Genomic DNA, 16712 nt, shown 5'->3' with positions numbered 1-16712 from the left:
TTTTTAAGGAATACAATAAGAGGTTGGCAGCGATTGCTCAAATCAATAGATTCAATTGTCTGCTTTTGAGGCAAGCGGAATTGATGGGACACAACCACCTTCAGCAAGGTCCTAGTGGCTCGGGGCGGACGGAGCTGATGCATCAACGCAACGAGTTTCAACAAGGTCCTAGTCCGGAGATGCATCCACAGAACGAGCTTCAACAAGGTCGTAGTCTCTCTCAGCTGGTGGGGCTGATGCATCAACAAAACGGGTTTCATCCCAATTCAAATTTCGCTCTAGAGGCGCGACCAGCGTATCAATCCAACGGATTTCAACAACGCTCTAATGCCTCTCGACAGGTGCAACGGATGCATCAACCTCGTCCTAATGGCTTTCAACTACCGGTGATGCAATGCGATAACGAGCTTCAACTGATGCCTCCGCCTCATCCTCAATTTAATGTCTCTCAACCAGCAGAGTTCATGCACCAACACAACGGGCTCCATCCTCGTTCTAATAATGTCACTCAACAGGCGCAACGGATGCATCAGCACAATGGGCTCCAATTTTTTCCCATTCACACTCAACATGCACCACAGCAGATGCAACGAGACAACGGGCTCCTTGGCCATTCTAGTGTTCCTCAGCCAGCTGAACTAGTGCATCGTTATAACGGGCTTCAGCAACATCCTAGTGCCACTCAACACGTACAACAACTGATGCAACGAGACAACGAGCTCTATCGCCATTCTAATGGCTTCGAACAGGCTCCACAACAAGGGATACAACCAGACAATGAGCTTCATCACCATCCTAATGGCCTCAAACAAACTCCACAACAACTGATGCAACGAGGCACCGAGCTCTATCGCCATTCTAATGGCTTCGAACAGGCTCCACAACAAGGGATGCAACCAGACAATGAGCTCTATCACCATGGCTTCGAACCATGAGGAGCAAACAGATGAATACCATTGGCTCGAACACCTACATAGCCTTCAACTATTCTAATGAGTATGATGTCTCAAGTAAATGGTTATGACTTATACTATTGTTGATGTTTTTTTAAGAAAATAGTGTTTTCATCTATAAGTATTGTAAATGTATGTTTTTTGGCATTTTTAATAATAGTGAAAATAGGAAAACAAGGATTATAAATGTAACAAAATGTGCTTCTTACTAGAAAGTGAAATTTACATTGCTTGGAAAGAGAAACAAGTTTCAATTAAAGCTAATACAACCAAATAAAAAGAAACATGATAATACACAAAGAGACAAGTTCATTAGCCCAACAACTTCATTAAAGTGCCAAACTTTTAACAGACCAGCTACATTAGTAGTCTTCACCTTCATCGTCTTCGTCGTCAACACCTTCTGCACCAACTTCTTCATAATCTTTTTCGAGAGCAGCCAAATCTTCACGAGCTTCGCTGAACTCACCTTCCTCCATTCCCTCACCGACGTACCAGTGAACAAACGCTCTCTTGGCATACATGAGGTCGAATTTGTGGTCAATGCGCGAGAACACTTCAGCGACTGCTGTGTTGTTGCTGATCATACACACGGCACGCTGCACTTTGGCAAGATCGCCACCGGGTACGACGCTAGGAGGTTGGTAGTTGATTCCACATTTGAAGCCGGTAGGGCACCTGAGTTAAGAAAGAGACTGGCACATTATTTCGCATTGGGATTTAAGAAAAAGAATCAGTTCTTTCCACTTTGGCCTATTCCTCTTACCAGTCCACGAACTGAACAGTCCGCTTAGTTTTGATGGTAGCAACAGCTGCGTTGACATCCTTGGGGACAACATCTCCACGGTACATCAAGCAGCACGCCATGTACTTCCCGTGACGGGGGTCACATTTTGCCATCATGCTCGAGGGCTCAAACACTGCATTTGTGATCTCAGGGACTGATAGTTGCTCGTGGTATGCTTTCTCGGCTGAGATCACAGGTGCATATGATGACAGCATGAAATGGATGCGAGGATATGGCACGAGGTTAGTCTGGAACTCTGTAATATCCACATTAATGGCTCCATCGAACCGGAGAGAAGTAGTCAAGGAAGATATGATTTGGGAAATCAAACGATTCAAATTGTGGTATGTAGGCCTATCAATATCCAATGACCTCCGGCAAATATCATAGATGGCTTCATTGTCCAACAGCACAGCCACATCTGTGTGCTCTAGAAGTGAATGAGTGGAAAGAACACTGTTGTAAGGTTCAACAACTGCAGTGGACACCTGCAACAGACATCAAATTCAAATATAAATTCCGTCATTTGCGTCATATGCAGGTATCTCCCACAAACCATTCTACTCGTGCGTCTTACACTTAAAATAGCAAAAAGCGTGCACATAAAACTGGAGAAATAGACAATCTTGCAAGATAAATGATGCAATTTCTAGAAAGTTAAAGCACCTGGGGTGAAGGATAGATGGTGAAGCCAAGCTTCGACTTTTTCCCATAGTCCACAGACAAGCGCTCCAAAAGCAACGAACCCAATCCAGAACCAGTACCACCACCTACAGCATTGAAAACCAAGAACCCTTTGCAGACCAGTGCAGTTATCAGCCAACTTCCTCACTCTGTCAAGGCATAAATCGACAATCTCTTTTCCAACTGCAAATAAAGCACCATAAGTTATTCACAGTACCTTGACATATTCACAATGCAACAAACTAGATTCTATCAAGTACTATGCAACAAACAGAAGATAAACATAGAGCTCAAAAACTTATAATCATCCAAACTTATAAGCATCTAACAGTTAACTTATGGTGATTCATACCAGTGTAATGCCCTCGGGCGAAATTGTTGGCCGCATCTTCCTTCCCGGAGATAAGCTGCTCGGGGTGAAAGAGCTGGCGATAGGCCCCTGTCCTAACTTCATCAATGACGGTGGGCTCAAGATCAACAAAAATAGCTCTCGGCACATGTTTCCCTGATCCAGTCTCGCTAAAGAAGGTGTTAAAGGCATCGTTTCCTACACCCACCGTTGTGTCACTACAAATCCAGAATAGAAGTCAGATCTCACCAACTCGAAAATATGAAAATCACTAGATTCAAAGTCAGATGAAGTCACACAGCTCCAGATTCACACAAAATTCTAGCGCTGATAACAGAGATCAGATTCACGCTCTCACTACACCGTAGTACCAAATTATTTCACTAGATTCAAAATCAGATGAAGCAACACAACTCAAATTTACACAAATTTAAGCGATAATAACAGAAATCAGAATCACGCGATCACTGTGCGTATCCAACTTCAACAAGGATCTAAACTGAACCAAATTATTCACTAGACTTTTGCGAATTACTGAAAATAAACAAACTAAAAAATCAAATCCACGCAGTTCTGACATTCTAGAGACTAAACTGAAACAAATGAAGCAGGTAAAATGAGAATATTACCAAATCAAAAGGAAATTGCAAATCAAATCCGAAAACAATAATACCTAGGCATCATTCCATCGGGCTGGATGCCATGCTCGAGGCAATAGAGCTCCCAGCATGAATTACCGACCTGAATCCCTGCTTGCCCAATGTGTACGCTTATGATTTCTCTCATCTCTTTCCCTCTCTGCGTATAGATTTGTTAATTCTGTAGCTAAAGCTGTATTAGCTGAGTGAGGCAGTAGAGAAATGATATTTTGATGATGAATGGGTCGGAATCTGTAGGCCTGCAATTAATTATGCGCCAGCTATGATTGTGGGCCCCGGCCCATTACGACTTCGGATCTTTCATTGCTCAGTGACCTATTTACCCTTATCTTAATAAATACTCAATACTCAATATGCTATTTACTCCTTTTTGTCCCAAAAAAATACTATACACTTTGTATTTGACATGTGTTTTAATACTTATAAAATTGGTGAAGCAAGAAAGAGGTTGAGAAAAAAAAATAATTAAAATATTATTAGTGGAGAATTGGCTCACCTTGTTAGAGAAAAAAAATATTTAAAATTAAAAAATACATATTCTTTTAGGACGAACTAAAAAGAAAAAAAAATGCATATTCTTATGAGACGGATGGAGTATAACTTTGTCACAATTACACTATCAAAAAATATGTCACTTTGAGTGAACATTTTAAAAAAACTACTCATTTAAATAGGTGTTACAAAATATATCGCAAGTTAAGACAATGATAGATCTTAAGGTTGACAAAATATAAATTGATAGTATATTAAATGAAATATGTCATGGAATAATTTTTAAATTTTTTGTAAATGTATCAAACTGATTATAAACACTAGCTAGTAGTAGGTTTTTAAGGAACGAGAGGGTATTGATCATGTTGCCTCTGCCTCTAACTTCTAGTTTATTAATTGAAGGGAGACAGTGTCCATGTGCATGTGTGTTGAGAAGCAGGGCAATTATGAAAGTAGTTGGTTTTGGTTTAGGTTTAATCCACATGCATTTATTCCTTTCTACTCTCTCTCTATTGCCAAACTTCTTTCATTGGATTTACGTTGCCATTGTTTCTTCTTCATTATACTATTGGATATCATGTTGCCATTGTTTCCAAATTTTGAAAATGACCTTTTTAAGACCATAACTGTTATTTAATACTCTTTGTTTTTGTTTCAATTATCGTGACAATGAGAATAATGGATCAATCATTATTTGGATAATAATAATAATAATAATAATAATAATAATAATAATAATAATAATAATAATATTGTATAGGGATAGCTAGATTACAAAAAAATCAATTTTTTGCACTTGTCTCGTCCGTACACGAAAACAACGATAATTGATGATGCTCAAAACACCGTCGGTTCATTAAATAAATGGAGTAATTATCTTCTTTTCATTTGTACCGATTTGTAGGCACCTTGAAGGGTGAGACAGCTGACCCAAGGGTTTTAATGTGCTTCGTATCCAAAGATATGGACCGATTCCCTGACCATTTGATTAAGGATAGATATGTCTTATGCATATCGACCACCCCTTAGGTTCCTTTCCTTTTTTTTATTCTAACGAAACAATGTTATATTTAAGTATTAACAAAATAGTAGTCATTTTATATACAAATAAAATAATAAAAAAATGTTTTAAATTTATACGATAGAAATATAATTAATATTGGGCCTACATAATTTAAAGCCCAATATAGTATTTCCTAATGGGCTTGAACAATTTCTAATTTTCCAACGGTAATCACAAATTCATCATCCACTTTATCTGCGCCATTTTTCTTCACTCAAATGCTAAATTGGATTTTGTTTTATTTTTATTTTTATTTTTATTATATGATGGCAGCAATGGCGGCAATCGTAGCTACAGTTGGACCAGCAATGGCGGGTGTGACTGCACCGAATTCATACACTCCTCTTCCCGGTCCTCTTTGGAATTCTCTTCACCGTAAATTGCTTATCCTCCATCTTCATTTCTGAAATTTGTGGTAGATTGATACACACATTTTTATTTTTCATCTTACATCTCCATTCTATCGAGTTACAGTTTGTATCCACGATTTCGCAGTTTCGAGATTAAGCTAAGTATGCTATTGTTTCCGCAAAGAGCTAATTAAGAGTAACGAGTTGTTGAGTTATGGAAAAAGTGTTTGGAGCTTTGTGTGAAATCATTTGCGTAGTTTAAATCTCAATTTTGTGATGTGCTGTTAGGTCAGCTATTTAAAACTCGGTTCTGATGCTTGTATCTCAGTCATTGTTTGATTAGCAATTTGAAGCTGCTTGAAAACCTATCATGGTGCTACTGCTAGCACCAAAGTAGTAGGAAACATTCAGAATATATTTGATTAACAATTTCAGATGTTCCCAATATATTATTTGAACTTGGAGAGATCCACCTCGTAAGATCTGTTGTGTGTAGGAGGCACCGTATGAAAGAATGACTACGTTCAATTTGTGAAAAAAAGCATCTATCTAGGGATTAATGGTCAGATGAATAAACTCTAGAGACAAACTTATTGGCTCCCTATGATCTTTACTTTCTGCAAGGCCTTCTATGTAGTCGTATACCATAGCCATTTGTTCATTTGTTTTACGAATAAGCTGATGAGTTGAACTGTCAACTGTTCACCTCAATGTATACTTTTTTCTCGCCCTGGTGTATATAGTTTATTCATGCTTAAGTACAGATATAGTTGAAATGGAAAACAGAATGCAAAATGTAATGAGGGTGTAAAATAAAACAAATAAGCTTCACTTTGATAGTAGCAGAAGAGAAAGAAAAGATGTGTCGGTTATTGAAGTAATGGACACAGTTTATCAAAGCACCAAAGCCAACTTCCCACCACTTCCCTTTTTATCTATAAATATAATGAAAATAGATGCTGCAGCAGCTGCAGTCCAGGCCTGTCATGACAAGACCATTAGATTTGGATTACTTTCTTCTATCAAAGCTGTAGAAAACAGATCGGATGAGGTAATGGCACAAGAAACGGAAGAGGAAGAAGTAGAAGAGAATCTGAATGTTTCCCAAATTAAACAGCACCTCTTTGCTGCTCTACAAGGTGCTGAAAAAAAATGTCTTATAAACAAAGATTTGTAATTCATTTGTGTTAACAAGTTTGAAAAAAGAGAGTGTATTACAGGGATAAATAGAGGCATATTTGGAGTCCCATCAGCGAAGAAAAGTGAAATCCAAAATTTGGTTGAGCTGCTCGAGTCTCAAAATCCCACACCTGAACCAACTCTCTGCTTAGAGAAGGTGCTTTCGGTTGCTTGTCTCTATTCCAGTTTAGGGGCTTTCATTTCGTGGAGTTACTAACTGAGAATGTTAAATCAGGTAGCTGGAGCTTGGAAGCTCATCTATAGCACCATTAGTATTCTCGGCTCAAAAAGAACTAAACTGGGATTGCGGGATTTCATTAACTTGGGAGACTTCATCCAAACGATAAATGTTGATCAGGTATTCAATTGAATTATAGATATCGGTTCTCAAGCTAATGTGATTCTTTCTGGCTTGTTCATACTCAACCAGATATGGCTTGTTATAGCACTTTGTTATTGTTACTACAACTGCTTCATTTCCCTGAACAAGATAGCAAGAAAACCTGCATCATGATTCATAAAAATGTACTTCTGAAGTTATGTGAAGTATAATACTTGTGAAGATGCTTCATTTCACAAATTTGTAATAACATGTAGCGTTTTTTATGATGGAAAAATGGAGGGTAAAGCAGTAAATGTGATCGAGTTCAGTGCCAGAGGGCTGACTCTACTTAGTGGACAGTTGACAATTGATGCTTCTTTCAAGATTGTCTCAAATTCAGTGAGTATATATACCTTGCAAATTTTTAAAACAGTTCTTACATTTATGATGATTTTCTCTCTCTTCTCGTGCTCTAACTCTGTGTAGCGAGTCGAGATCAGTTACCAAAAGTCAGTGATCACCCCAGATCAGGTATGAACAGACAATGAATTTTATGCATTAGCTGGTTTTACAAAATCAGTATTCCTCACTGGCTATCAACTAGATAACTTGGCCATGAATTCTTGATTGCTGCAGTTGATGAATGTTTTCCGTAAAAACTATGATCTGCTTCTACAAATCTTCAACCCAGATGGCTGGCTCGAGATCACGTATGTCAATCAACCTTACCTTTAGGGAACTTGATTGTGGAATATGTATAATTCCATTCTGATTTATTTTGTCTTGACAGATATGTTGATGATGCGTTGAGAATAGGCAGAGATGATAAAGGAAATATCTTCATCTTAGAGAGAATAGAGATTTGCTGAGTTGCAATCAAATCCTTTTTGGTTGTGATGTGCAAGCAAAGGTAAATGCATTTTTGATGGAAACAAAATTTTGTTGCATTTGGATCGTGGAAATAGAGCCAGATAGTTTGTATACATACCCAATTATAATTAAAATAATAATTAACCTCGTTTTCGTCTTTCGACACAATTTTGAAGTGCATGTGTATATCTAAGTAAGTCTTTTTAAGTAAATCTTCCAAGAGATCTCGAACATTGGAACATAATTAGTAAACATTTCTGGATAAACCAAAGAGATCGATCTCATATAGACTAAAAGAGAAAAACTTGAGTAGCTGCTCTTCTTCAAAAATATTGCTTGGCCACAAACTGATCGAATCTCGTACCATTCAAATCCTGAGAAACGAATTTGCATTTACAATCAGTCACATTCCCGTGTATAATACAAAAACATCATTAGTAGAAGACAAGGATATGAAGATGATTCACATATCTCAAAACACTAAAAAATTGACAGACCTGCTAACATAAGAGTTGTTTGTAGTGTTGATAATAACCTTCTCTCCAGTGGCAATATGAGATGGGACCTTTTATAATAAGATATGCACAAGAGTTGGATGGAGTTAGCATTCAACATTAAGTAGAATTTCACTTAAACCAGAGACATAAATCAAGTATTTCTTACCTGGACAGTTAAACCATTATCCAACAAAGCCCTTTTGTAACTGTGAAAATGAAAAATGTGTTTCTATTAATAACTAAGATAGGTATAGGTGAAGGGAGCACGACCGGGGGAAAAGAAGATGTTTTATTTGTTCTAATAATAGCTAGCCACACATATTATAAAACGACTAGAACATGTGTACTCACGGTGGGGTGCCACTTCCCTTTCGTGCTTCTGCTGCTTCAGCAACTGTACATGTTACAGTCTTTGGAAGTTTTGCTGACAATGGTCTATCATCGTAAAGTTGGACAGAGACTTTCATACCATCTGTGTAGTCAAGCAATAACATCTTACGGTACATCAAGAAGTGGTTGGCATTAGCAATATATGCAGTGTTACATAACAAGAATGGAATCATCTGAGTTTAGAGGTAGAATGACATTACCTTGAAGGAACACAAGAGATTCACCAAATAAGTGTGGTTGTACTTCCAGCTGCTCATAGCTTTCAGGGCTGCATTGAAACACGTCGTTGAGTACATTACCCCAAGTAGTGGTAACTAGAAAGATAAAAAGATGTGAATACTTACTCCATTAAAACAACACTTCCATTATCCCCATCATTAGTGTAGAGGTACTCAAATGACTTCTCCACAACATATATCTCTGTATAATACTGCCAAAATTCAGAGGACTACGAAAGTACAAATAGAATAATCTTTTGACATATATATAGGCCGATCTACGAAAGTGTTAGGTTTTCGCAAGCATTATCTTGAATTATCTTTTTCATACACCCACAGCGAGGCCCATTCACATGCCAAAAACACCTACAAAGTTCGTTAGTTTGATATCTTTATAGGCTGCAAATAAGTCTTCACCCCGACTCTGGTAAGATACCATCAGTTCCCAAGATATATGCAATTTATTCTAGAAAAGTGTGGCCCACAAACGGAGCATGGACTACAATGTATACTTCTTAATCAGCTCTCAAGTATCCGAAACTAGATCATGCCAAGCACTTCTGACTAATCATGTCTTCCTAACCTCTAAGTCATAATCAATTCAATGCTCCTGCTCATGCAGCATAAACTCGAGGACATGCACCAGAATGTAAAGGGGGTGGCGAAACTTATAAAAGGGGGGATCAGGACATTTGTTGTCTTATCCAAGCCCCTTAATGGAGAAGTTGAAAAGAGTTCAGGTAACTAATAAAAGAAATAACTTTAAAAACCAGCCATTTACTTTCTCACTGTGGTATCTACAAGAAGAGAGAACGCATACGTTCAACTTTCTCATCCGTTCGCAGCCTTTCATTCAATTTGTTCCCGCTATCAACATCACGGAGCTCCACCTGTTAGCATGCACGCAATATGAAAAGAGGCATTTCATTAAATATATTATTATAAGACCTTTCAATGGATAAGCACCCACTAAATAAAAATGAATAACCATCTAAACAGGGAACGATGAAAAGATTGGGCGCAGGCACCACTTCATGTAACACACAAAAATAGAAAAAAAAAACTAGTAATTGATATCATAGCTATGGTATTAGCATGATACCTGTATAATAGCTCCTCCTCTCCCTTGAGTGGTATGCTGCGCTTTTATCACCTAAGAAATAGTTTAGATTATTAAGCTTTTCCAGGATAACCAAACCATATAAAAGAAAAACCATAAACCTTAAAACTCAATTACCGGATAATTACCTCATAAATCTTTCCTGTGTTGCATCAGCAGCAATCCAAAAACAACGTCGTATCAATCCCTTGACATGCATGTTTATTCAATTATATAACATCACCATTATATTAATTTTATAAATCTCACCTCTTCTTTCGATGTGATTTCCTGGTTTTACCTGCATGCATCAATAAAAATAAGCATGAAATACCAAAACTCACAAAACAGAAGAAACTCATAACTTCAAGCTAAGATGCTCTGTTCTATGCCATCATTTAAATATTAATCCTTCCAATATCACAAAACACATACAATACCAGCCTCAAATGTCTTATATTTACCATCTACCTTCCAATTTACAGAGTTTATTTCTATCTCGTTTTACTGAATTGTTTTTTCAATCTATCACAATTAACTAGATTATATTTTGATTAAAATAGCACTTAGAATCGCTCATTAACTAACTGAATCACAAATTCACAATCAAATAGAACAAAACAGAAAAAAAAGAGATACATATATAGAGAGTAAAATGGTCTCAAATCTTACTAAAAAAAGGGGGCATTAGCTTCAAAAAGAACCTACACAGAGCAACTAATTCATACGAGAGAAATTCACTGATTGAAATCTTATCATGAAAACTGAAAACTATTCGATTCAAAAAAAATCAATGCATATAGCTGAAGGAAAGTATGTAAGAGTTGGCAAAGGCATACATCTCCACCGGAGAATCTGGCGCCGCGGAACTGGGTGGCGAGCCACGGAGACTCGAGGAGGCCTCCTCTCAGCGGCTGTGACTTGATACGGGCGGTGGACGCTGAGAAATTCCTGCAGCCGCCATGAGCTGCGGCGGCGTAGGAGCGGAGAGCGACGGCGAGCCGTTTAGTGAGGAGTCGCATTTTCTGGTGCGTTTAATTGGTGTGAAAATAGAAATACAATTGGGTTTATTTATGCTGGCGACAATATTATGAATAATTAATAAAAAAACAATTTTGAGTAATTAAATAACTTTCTCAAATGCCAAGTTAATTGAGTTTTTATTTCTTTTTGGAATGTCTTGCATTAAAGACATGTTTCTTTCCCAAGTTACCCGAGTTCCTAAGTTTTTTGGGGATTTCTTGAGCCAAAAGATATATTCCTATTTTACTGTATTTATTTTGTTAGAAATTAATTCTTTATTAATTTTATTTTCTCTTTATTTTGAATCATCAAAAAATCGCGGTCTCGTCCCCACGACGGACGCGGCTTTGGGTGGAACCCATTGCAAGCTGCAGCGAGGAAGTAATAGAGGATGGTTTTTGGGTGGTGCGTAAGATGTTCAATTTTTCTTTTAAATCTCAATTTCTTTAAATAAACATTTTTCGACGTCTAAAGTTAAATCTTCGTTCCACACATTTATGTGTTCACTCTCTAATATGAACTCGATGTCGGATGAACATGTTCTTCTTGACCAGACCCTAGATTTAGTTCTTGATGCACTGTTCGAAATTGCTTAAGAAATTGGAAACATGTCATCTTCCAGCACTATGTGGAGCCATCATGCAAACCAACTCATATAGCATTTCCCGGTCTCCTCATAAAATCGACATGAGTATGGCCATCAACCAATACTACCAAGTGCAATCCAAGGATATGTCGAAGGTGACCGAGGAGGAACTCCTTGTGCACAACCTCTTTTTGTGCACAATCTTCGTTCCACACATTTATGTGTTCACTCTCTAATATGAACTCGATGTCGGATGAACATGTTCTTCTTGACCAGACCCTAGATTTAGTTCTTGATGCACTGTTCGAAATTGCTTAAGAAATTGGAAACATGTCATCTTCCAGCACTATGTGGAGCCATCATGCAAACCAACTCATATAGCATTTCCCGGTCTCCTCATAAAATCGACATGAGTATGGCCATCAACCAATACTACCAAGTGCAATCCAAGGATATGTCGAAGGTGACCGAGGAGGAACTCCTTGTGCACAACCTCTTTTTGTGCACAATCATGAATAAACTCGAAAAATTTACTTTATAGATTGAATTTTCTATTAAGCTCTTTTTGTGCACAATCATGAATAAACTCAAAAAATTTACATTATAGATTGAATTTTCTATTAAGCTCTTTTTGTGCACAATCATGAATAAACTCGAAAAATTTACATTATATATTGAATTTGAATTTTCTATTAAGCTGTAATTGTAGTTTCTTTTCTACTGAGTCGTAATTATAGTTCATTAATCTATAAATTAATTAAAAATGAAGTTTTACTTATTTATTTTTATATAATTTCTAATAAATGACTAAATAAGTAAATATGGAGTATATTATATGTAATCTATAATTTGTAAATAAAATTTTAAAAATATGCGAAGTCAAAAATAAAAAGATTATTATTACTAAGAAAGAACGATAAAAAAAGATTAAACGTGGACATTATAATAAACTCAAATATATATATATATATATAGATATATATATACGTACAGTTTTTGTACAGATATACACTAACAAATTATTTATGAAAAATAGCGTAGGTGGAAGGAAGTAGCTAAGAGAGAGACCGAAGAATAGAAAAAGCAGAAGAAAAAGTAAAAAAAATAGGAAAAGATTTGTCAATCCTCGAATTTGCAGCAGCTGTTGTTAATCCCCAGCTTTACAATTTTTTGTTTTTCTTATCTTCTTTCTCATTTTCTTGCTTATAATTAGAAGAAATCTTGTAATATCCGTGATTTTGTCAATGGAAATTCCGATGGGGAAATGTGTATGTATATTCATGTGTATATTAGCGGCCTCAGCTACGTCGTTTCGATTGGTGTCTTCATCGTCGACTTGTAAACGTGATTCCATGGAATTTCTTCACGATCTGAATTCTCAGTGCCCCTTATCGATCCATTGTTCTTCTCCCCCAATTCAGGTAATTCCCCTTTTTTCATTTCTGTTATTATTAGGGTTTCGAGGCTGTTGCTTTTGCGTATGTTTTTATTTTGAATTATGTTAAATTTTGCTTTAGGAATAATAATATGTCTGGATTATTTGATTTTGTGAGTGGTATGTTCGTAATTTGAGGGTTTTTGGATATTTTCGATTTTTCTTATTTCATTGCACTCTTCTTTGGAAGTGTATGTGTTTCTTCTTTGTTATTGTGAGCTCAGGTTTCAGCTTATTACTCGAGCTTAATGTTTTAGTGAATGAGTAAAATTATGTGGGATAGATTTGTATAGTCTTGTTACAGTTATTCGTATGAACATATCTTTTTGGTTTGGTTTTGTTGTAATCATGTATCTTGATTCTTGATTTGTTAAATGGGGAGAGAGAGTCTTTATGAGAATGTTACTAATGGTGTTTTGAAATTGAAACTCTTTCTCATTGGAATTAAGTAACTGTAGTCTGTAGTGTTGTGTTTCCTCAGAAACTTATGTTGCTTCATGTCCTGTTTTGGTCGATTGGTCACATGGTAGCGGAGCAGTTACTTTTTTTTTCTGTAGCTGGCTATGTTAATAATGATATAACATTACTCAAACAATGGTATATAAATTTATTAAAAGCTAATGTATTAGTCATCCAACTAAAACTAGGTGAGTAGTGTTTGTGTACTGTGATAACATTCGATTACAACAGTGTTAGTAGTTCGGTGGGATGAACTGATATCGATTAATGCATGAGGAATCGATGGAAGGATTATTAGACATTTGTTATTCCCTTTTTCTTATATTTGAATAAAGTAGGATAGGATTCGGAGGGATTTGAATAAATCAAAATTGATGAGAAATAGAATTGATTTGCTCTAGTTAATAGGACTCCATTGTAACTCCTATATATACTTCCCTGGCCATAGGCCTCTTGGGAGGATTGGCATAGCCCTCTGTGGAGGATTGTTCTCTGAGTTTAACTCCAGTTCTTTGTTTTTTTTGCTTTACTCTATGACAGAAACATGCATAAGTGATGGATTTTTCTGTTTATACCTTTTGAATTTTAATTTAAGTTGAAACTGTCTCTGTTTTCATACCAGCTGAATCACTGATTGTTAGAGGTATTGGGTCCCCTCGTGGTTCATCTCTAATCATTTATTAATGCATGAATATGTAATTGAAGGTAAATGAAGAATCCCTTGAAATTGCTATGAGCTCCATTCAAGACAATGAATATGTGGCAGTTCTTTTCTATGCTTCTTGGTGTCCCTTCTCAAGCGTCTTTCAGTCAAGGTTTTCTACCCTCAGTTCCATGTATCCACAGATCAAACATATAATGGTAGACCAAACCTCAGTCTTACCCAGGTAAGTGTATTCTCTTCCGATATCGTCTCCTCTACAAGTTTAAAAGTTCTTATCCGTTTCAAACATTGTTGTACCTAGATTGTGTAGTTTCCTACAAACTAGATTGTGTAGTTTCCTACAAACTAGATATATGGGCATTTCCACTCATTCATTGCACCTGCTTACGACAGAATATTAGATGTCTCTGCAGTGGTCTGTTGCTGGACCTGCACAATACAAACTTGTAAACCTATGGAATAATATCGCCCAAATTTCTTTCCACTACTTAGAGATTGAGGTCATTGTCTTAGCTATTTATAACAAGCTTTGTAGTGCTTTTGTAGGAAGTCCTTGTAAGATCATTTGTTAAGACTTCTTTCATATGGTAGCTTCTTCTATCATCTATGTAACCTTGCAAAGCTTATAGAGACCGTATTCAGTCAGGGAGGGTTAAACTCGGTTTTGTGCGCGCGTGTGTGTTCAAACCTTTTGCCTGAGTTTCACTTGTCTGTCGTGTGCAGCGTCTTCTCAAGATATGGTATTCATAGCGTACCATCACTAATCATTGTGAATCAGTCATCAAGAGTGAGATATCATGGTCGAAAAGATCTCAATTCTGTTGTCAACTTCTACAAGAAAACTACAGGTACCCCTAATGGTCCAAAGTCGATTTCCCAAGATTGTACCTTAATTAAGTTCGTACCATATAGTATATGTTTGTAGATTGACGAGTTCTTACATGATCTGCGTAGTTTTACTTCAGTTCCTTGAGGTACTCATATTTATTTTTGTCAGCATCATACAACTGTTAGATTAAGACACCATTGAATCTGATCATATTTTTTTTACCTTAGTGCATATCCATTCGTAAAATATGTCCATCCCTCGTTGAATTGTATCTTTCTTTATCAATATCATGACATCATCAGTATATTTTATGTGTTTGTGGGTGATGAAATAAATTGTTTTTTGGATAGGGCTGGATCCTGTAGTGGATATAGTAGACGACACAGCATGCAATCTGGAGAGTGAGAAGCAAGTATTCGGGGTTTGGAAAGGAGCATCATTGAAAGAGATTTCCTCGAGGGAACCTTTCCTACTCGTCTCTATATTATTTTCCGTGTCAAGGGCTTTTCTATATCTCTTCCCAAACATCGTGTCTCATTTAATGGCGATTTGGTTGGCACACATTCCTCATCTGAATATGGGAATCTTTGGAGAGTCACGGCAGCTCCTAGGCCGGGCGCTGCATCTGATTGATGTGAAGAGGGTTTGGAGCAAGCTGAAGGTGTGCAAGACTAGGAACTTCCACAAGGGGGCCAGGAATGCTCGGGTTTGGGCGTCGTCCCTAGCCTCTGTTTCGTTGGGGGAGACTTCGTCGAGAGCATTATCTTCTTCCAAGGACTTGTAAAACCATTTTTTGTAACATTTGTTGTTGCCACTGGGTGGGTTTTTCCCCTTTTACTTAGTGATGTAATGGTTAGGCTTTGCAGTCACTCTGCCTTGAGAAATATGTTATGTAAGAGACTAGATTTCAACACTAGTGAGAGAAAGCCATGTAAATTTCTTGACACGTTCCTTTGGCTGTAAAATATACCACAAATTAGGTTGATTGGGGATTTGAGCATGCATATTGTTCTCATTTATTCAACGCAAGTATTTTTTTTTTGTTTTATCCTACTATTTCATTTGATTCTACTACTAATATTTTAAAAATTATTGTTGGTGTTACTAATATTGTAAATAACATAAAAATCAAATTTTGATTTGTTCATTCTTTTATAATTTAAATAACTGAATAAAGTAACAGATCACATTTTAATTTTTACATATAACTTTAAAATTTAATAACGTTGATAATAATAAGAGGAATAGTGATCAAATTAAATTTATAGAACTATGTTGACATTAGGTTATTATTTTGTTCATTTGATTTGATTATAATACCTTACAAGTTATTATTAATATTATTAATATAACAAACCACATATAAATTAGAAGTATGTGATTAGGGTTTAAATGTATACAACATTTTTAATTTTAGGTCATTTATAAAATTAATGCTGCCAATATCAATTTTTAAAGTATTATAATTAAACTAAATAGATAAAATAGAAAACTAACGCTAAGATTTTTTTCTTCTATTTATTCATTTAGTTTGACTCTAATATATTAATTATTATTATTATTGATTTATTATAAAGTACGTCAAAAATAAAATTCGATTTGATTTTTATGTAATTTATAAATTATTGACGTTAATAATAATTCTTAAGGTATTATACTTAAACAGATAAATAAAACAAAAATACTACCATAGACTAGCAAGAATGATGGTTTTTATTTTATGTTAAAATAAAATTTTGTGTTGTAGTATTTGTTTTAGCATTATTGGAATTAATTAACGAAGTACTCCTTATCAAAAAACTCG

The 16712-nt window shown here is 36.1% G+C and overlaps 3 protein-coding genes and 1 pseudogene across 5 annotated transcripts; 2 read left to right on the top strand and 2 right to left on the bottom strand.

The window, feature by feature from the left end:
- Positions 1 to 1133: 1133 nt before the first annotated feature.
- LOC121744495 lies at positions 1134 to 3647 on the bottom strand (annotated as a pseudogene).
- Positions 3648 to 5204: 1557 nt separating this feature from the next.
- Positions 5205 to 7876, top strand: LOC121742934 (fibrillin-5, chloroplastic-like). Of its 3 annotated transcripts, none has more exons than XM_042136081.1 (8): positions 5205 to 5362; positions 6306 to 6476; positions 6558 to 6673; positions 6752 to 6874; positions 7139 to 7237; positions 7325 to 7369; positions 7475 to 7548; positions 7629 to 7876. In XM_042136081.1, exons 1-8 carry the CDS (start codon positions 5206 to 5208, stop codon positions 7705 to 7707), a joined length of 864 nt encoding a protein of 287 aa, XP_041992015.1. In that variant the 5' UTR covers position 5205; the 3' UTR covers positions 7708 to 7876. The 3 variants fall into 3 exon arrangements, with proteins under 3 accessions (XP_041992015.1, XP_041992014.1, XP_041992016.1); XM_042136080.1 differs by having other exon boundaries at positions 6294 to 6476; XM_042136082.1 differs by having other exon boundaries at positions 5207 to 6476.
- LOC121742935 (elongation factor P-like) lies at positions 7801 to 10998 on the bottom strand. The gene is made up of 11 exons (XM_042136083.1): positions 10752 to 10998; positions 10183 to 10213; positions 10062 to 10075; positions 9916 to 9966; positions 9634 to 9703; positions 8940 to 9015; positions 8796 to 8863; positions 8557 to 8677; positions 8372 to 8411; positions 8206 to 8273; positions 7801 to 8082 (listed from the first exon to the last, which is right to left on the bottom strand). The coding sequence occupies exons 1-11, from the start codon at positions 10932 to 10934 to the stop codon at positions 8076 to 8078; spliced, it is 729 nt and encodes a 242-aa protein (XP_041992017.1). The 5' UTR covers positions 10935 to 10998; the 3' UTR covers positions 7801 to 8075.
- A 1540-nt stretch (positions 10999 to 12538) lies between these two features.
- On the top strand, positions 12539 to 15927 carry LOC121743562 (5'-adenylylsulfate reductase-like 5). The gene is made up of 4 exons (XM_042136888.1): positions 12539 to 12942; positions 14121 to 14302; positions 14803 to 14927; positions 15259 to 15927. The coding sequence occupies exons 1-4, from the start codon at positions 12766 to 12768 to the stop codon at positions 15690 to 15692; spliced, it is 918 nt and encodes a 305-aa protein (XP_041992822.1). The 5' UTR covers positions 12539 to 12765; the 3' UTR covers positions 15693 to 15927.
- The last annotated feature ends 785 nt before the right edge of the window (positions 15928 to 16712 follow it).

This window comes from Salvia splendens, chromosome 8, assembly GCF_004379255.2.
Source record: "Salvia splendens isolate huo1 chromosome 8, SspV2, whole genome shotgun sequence".
Lineage (NCBI taxonomy): Eukaryota > Viridiplantae > Streptophyta > Magnoliopsida > Lamiales > Lamiaceae > Salvia > Salvia splendens.
The sequence above is the reverse complement of the archived record's forward strand: the minus strand, read 5'-3'. Positions and strand labels throughout refer to the sequence as shown.

Excerpts from the sequence above, each read along its gene's own strand:
- LOC121743562 (XM_042136888.1), top strand. The coding sequence starts at position 12,766 with ATGGAAATTCCGATGGGGAAATGTGTATGTATATTCATGTGTATATTA. Across the intron at positions 14,303-14,802 it reads CAAACCTCAGTCTTACCCAG|CGTCTTCTCAAGATATGGTA; the intron begins GTAAGTGTATTC and ends TGTCGTGTGCAG. Across the intron at positions 14,928-15,258 it reads CTTCTACAAGAAAACTACAG|GGCTGGATCCTGTAGTGGAT; the intron begins GTACCCCTAATG and ends TTTTTTGGATAG.
- LOC121742934 (XM_042136080.1), top strand. The coding sequence starts at position 5,206 with ATGCTAAATTGGATTTTGTTTTATTTTTATTTTTATTTTTATTATATG. Across the intron at positions 6,477-6,557 it reads CCTCTTTGCTGCTCTACAAG|GGATAAATAGAGGCATATTT; the intron begins GTGCTGAAAAAA and ends AGTGTATTACAG. Across the intron at positions 7,370-7,474 it reads CAGTGATCACCCCAGATCAG|TTGATGAATGTTTTCCGTAA; the intron begins GTATGAACAGAC and ends TGATTGCTGCAG.
- LOC121742935 (XM_042136083.1), bottom strand. The coding sequence starts at position 10,934 with ATGCGACTCCTCACTAAACGGCTCGCCGTCGCTCTCCGCTCCTACGCC. Across the intron at positions 9,704-9,915 it reads GAGGAGGAGCTATTATACAG|GTGGAGCTCCGTGATGTTGA; the intron begins GTATCATGCTAA and ends GCATGCTAACAG. Across the intron at positions 8,412-8,556 it reads AAGGGAAGTGGCACCCCACC|TTACAAAAGGGCTTTGTTGG; the intron begins GTGAGTACACAT and ends TCATTTTCACAG.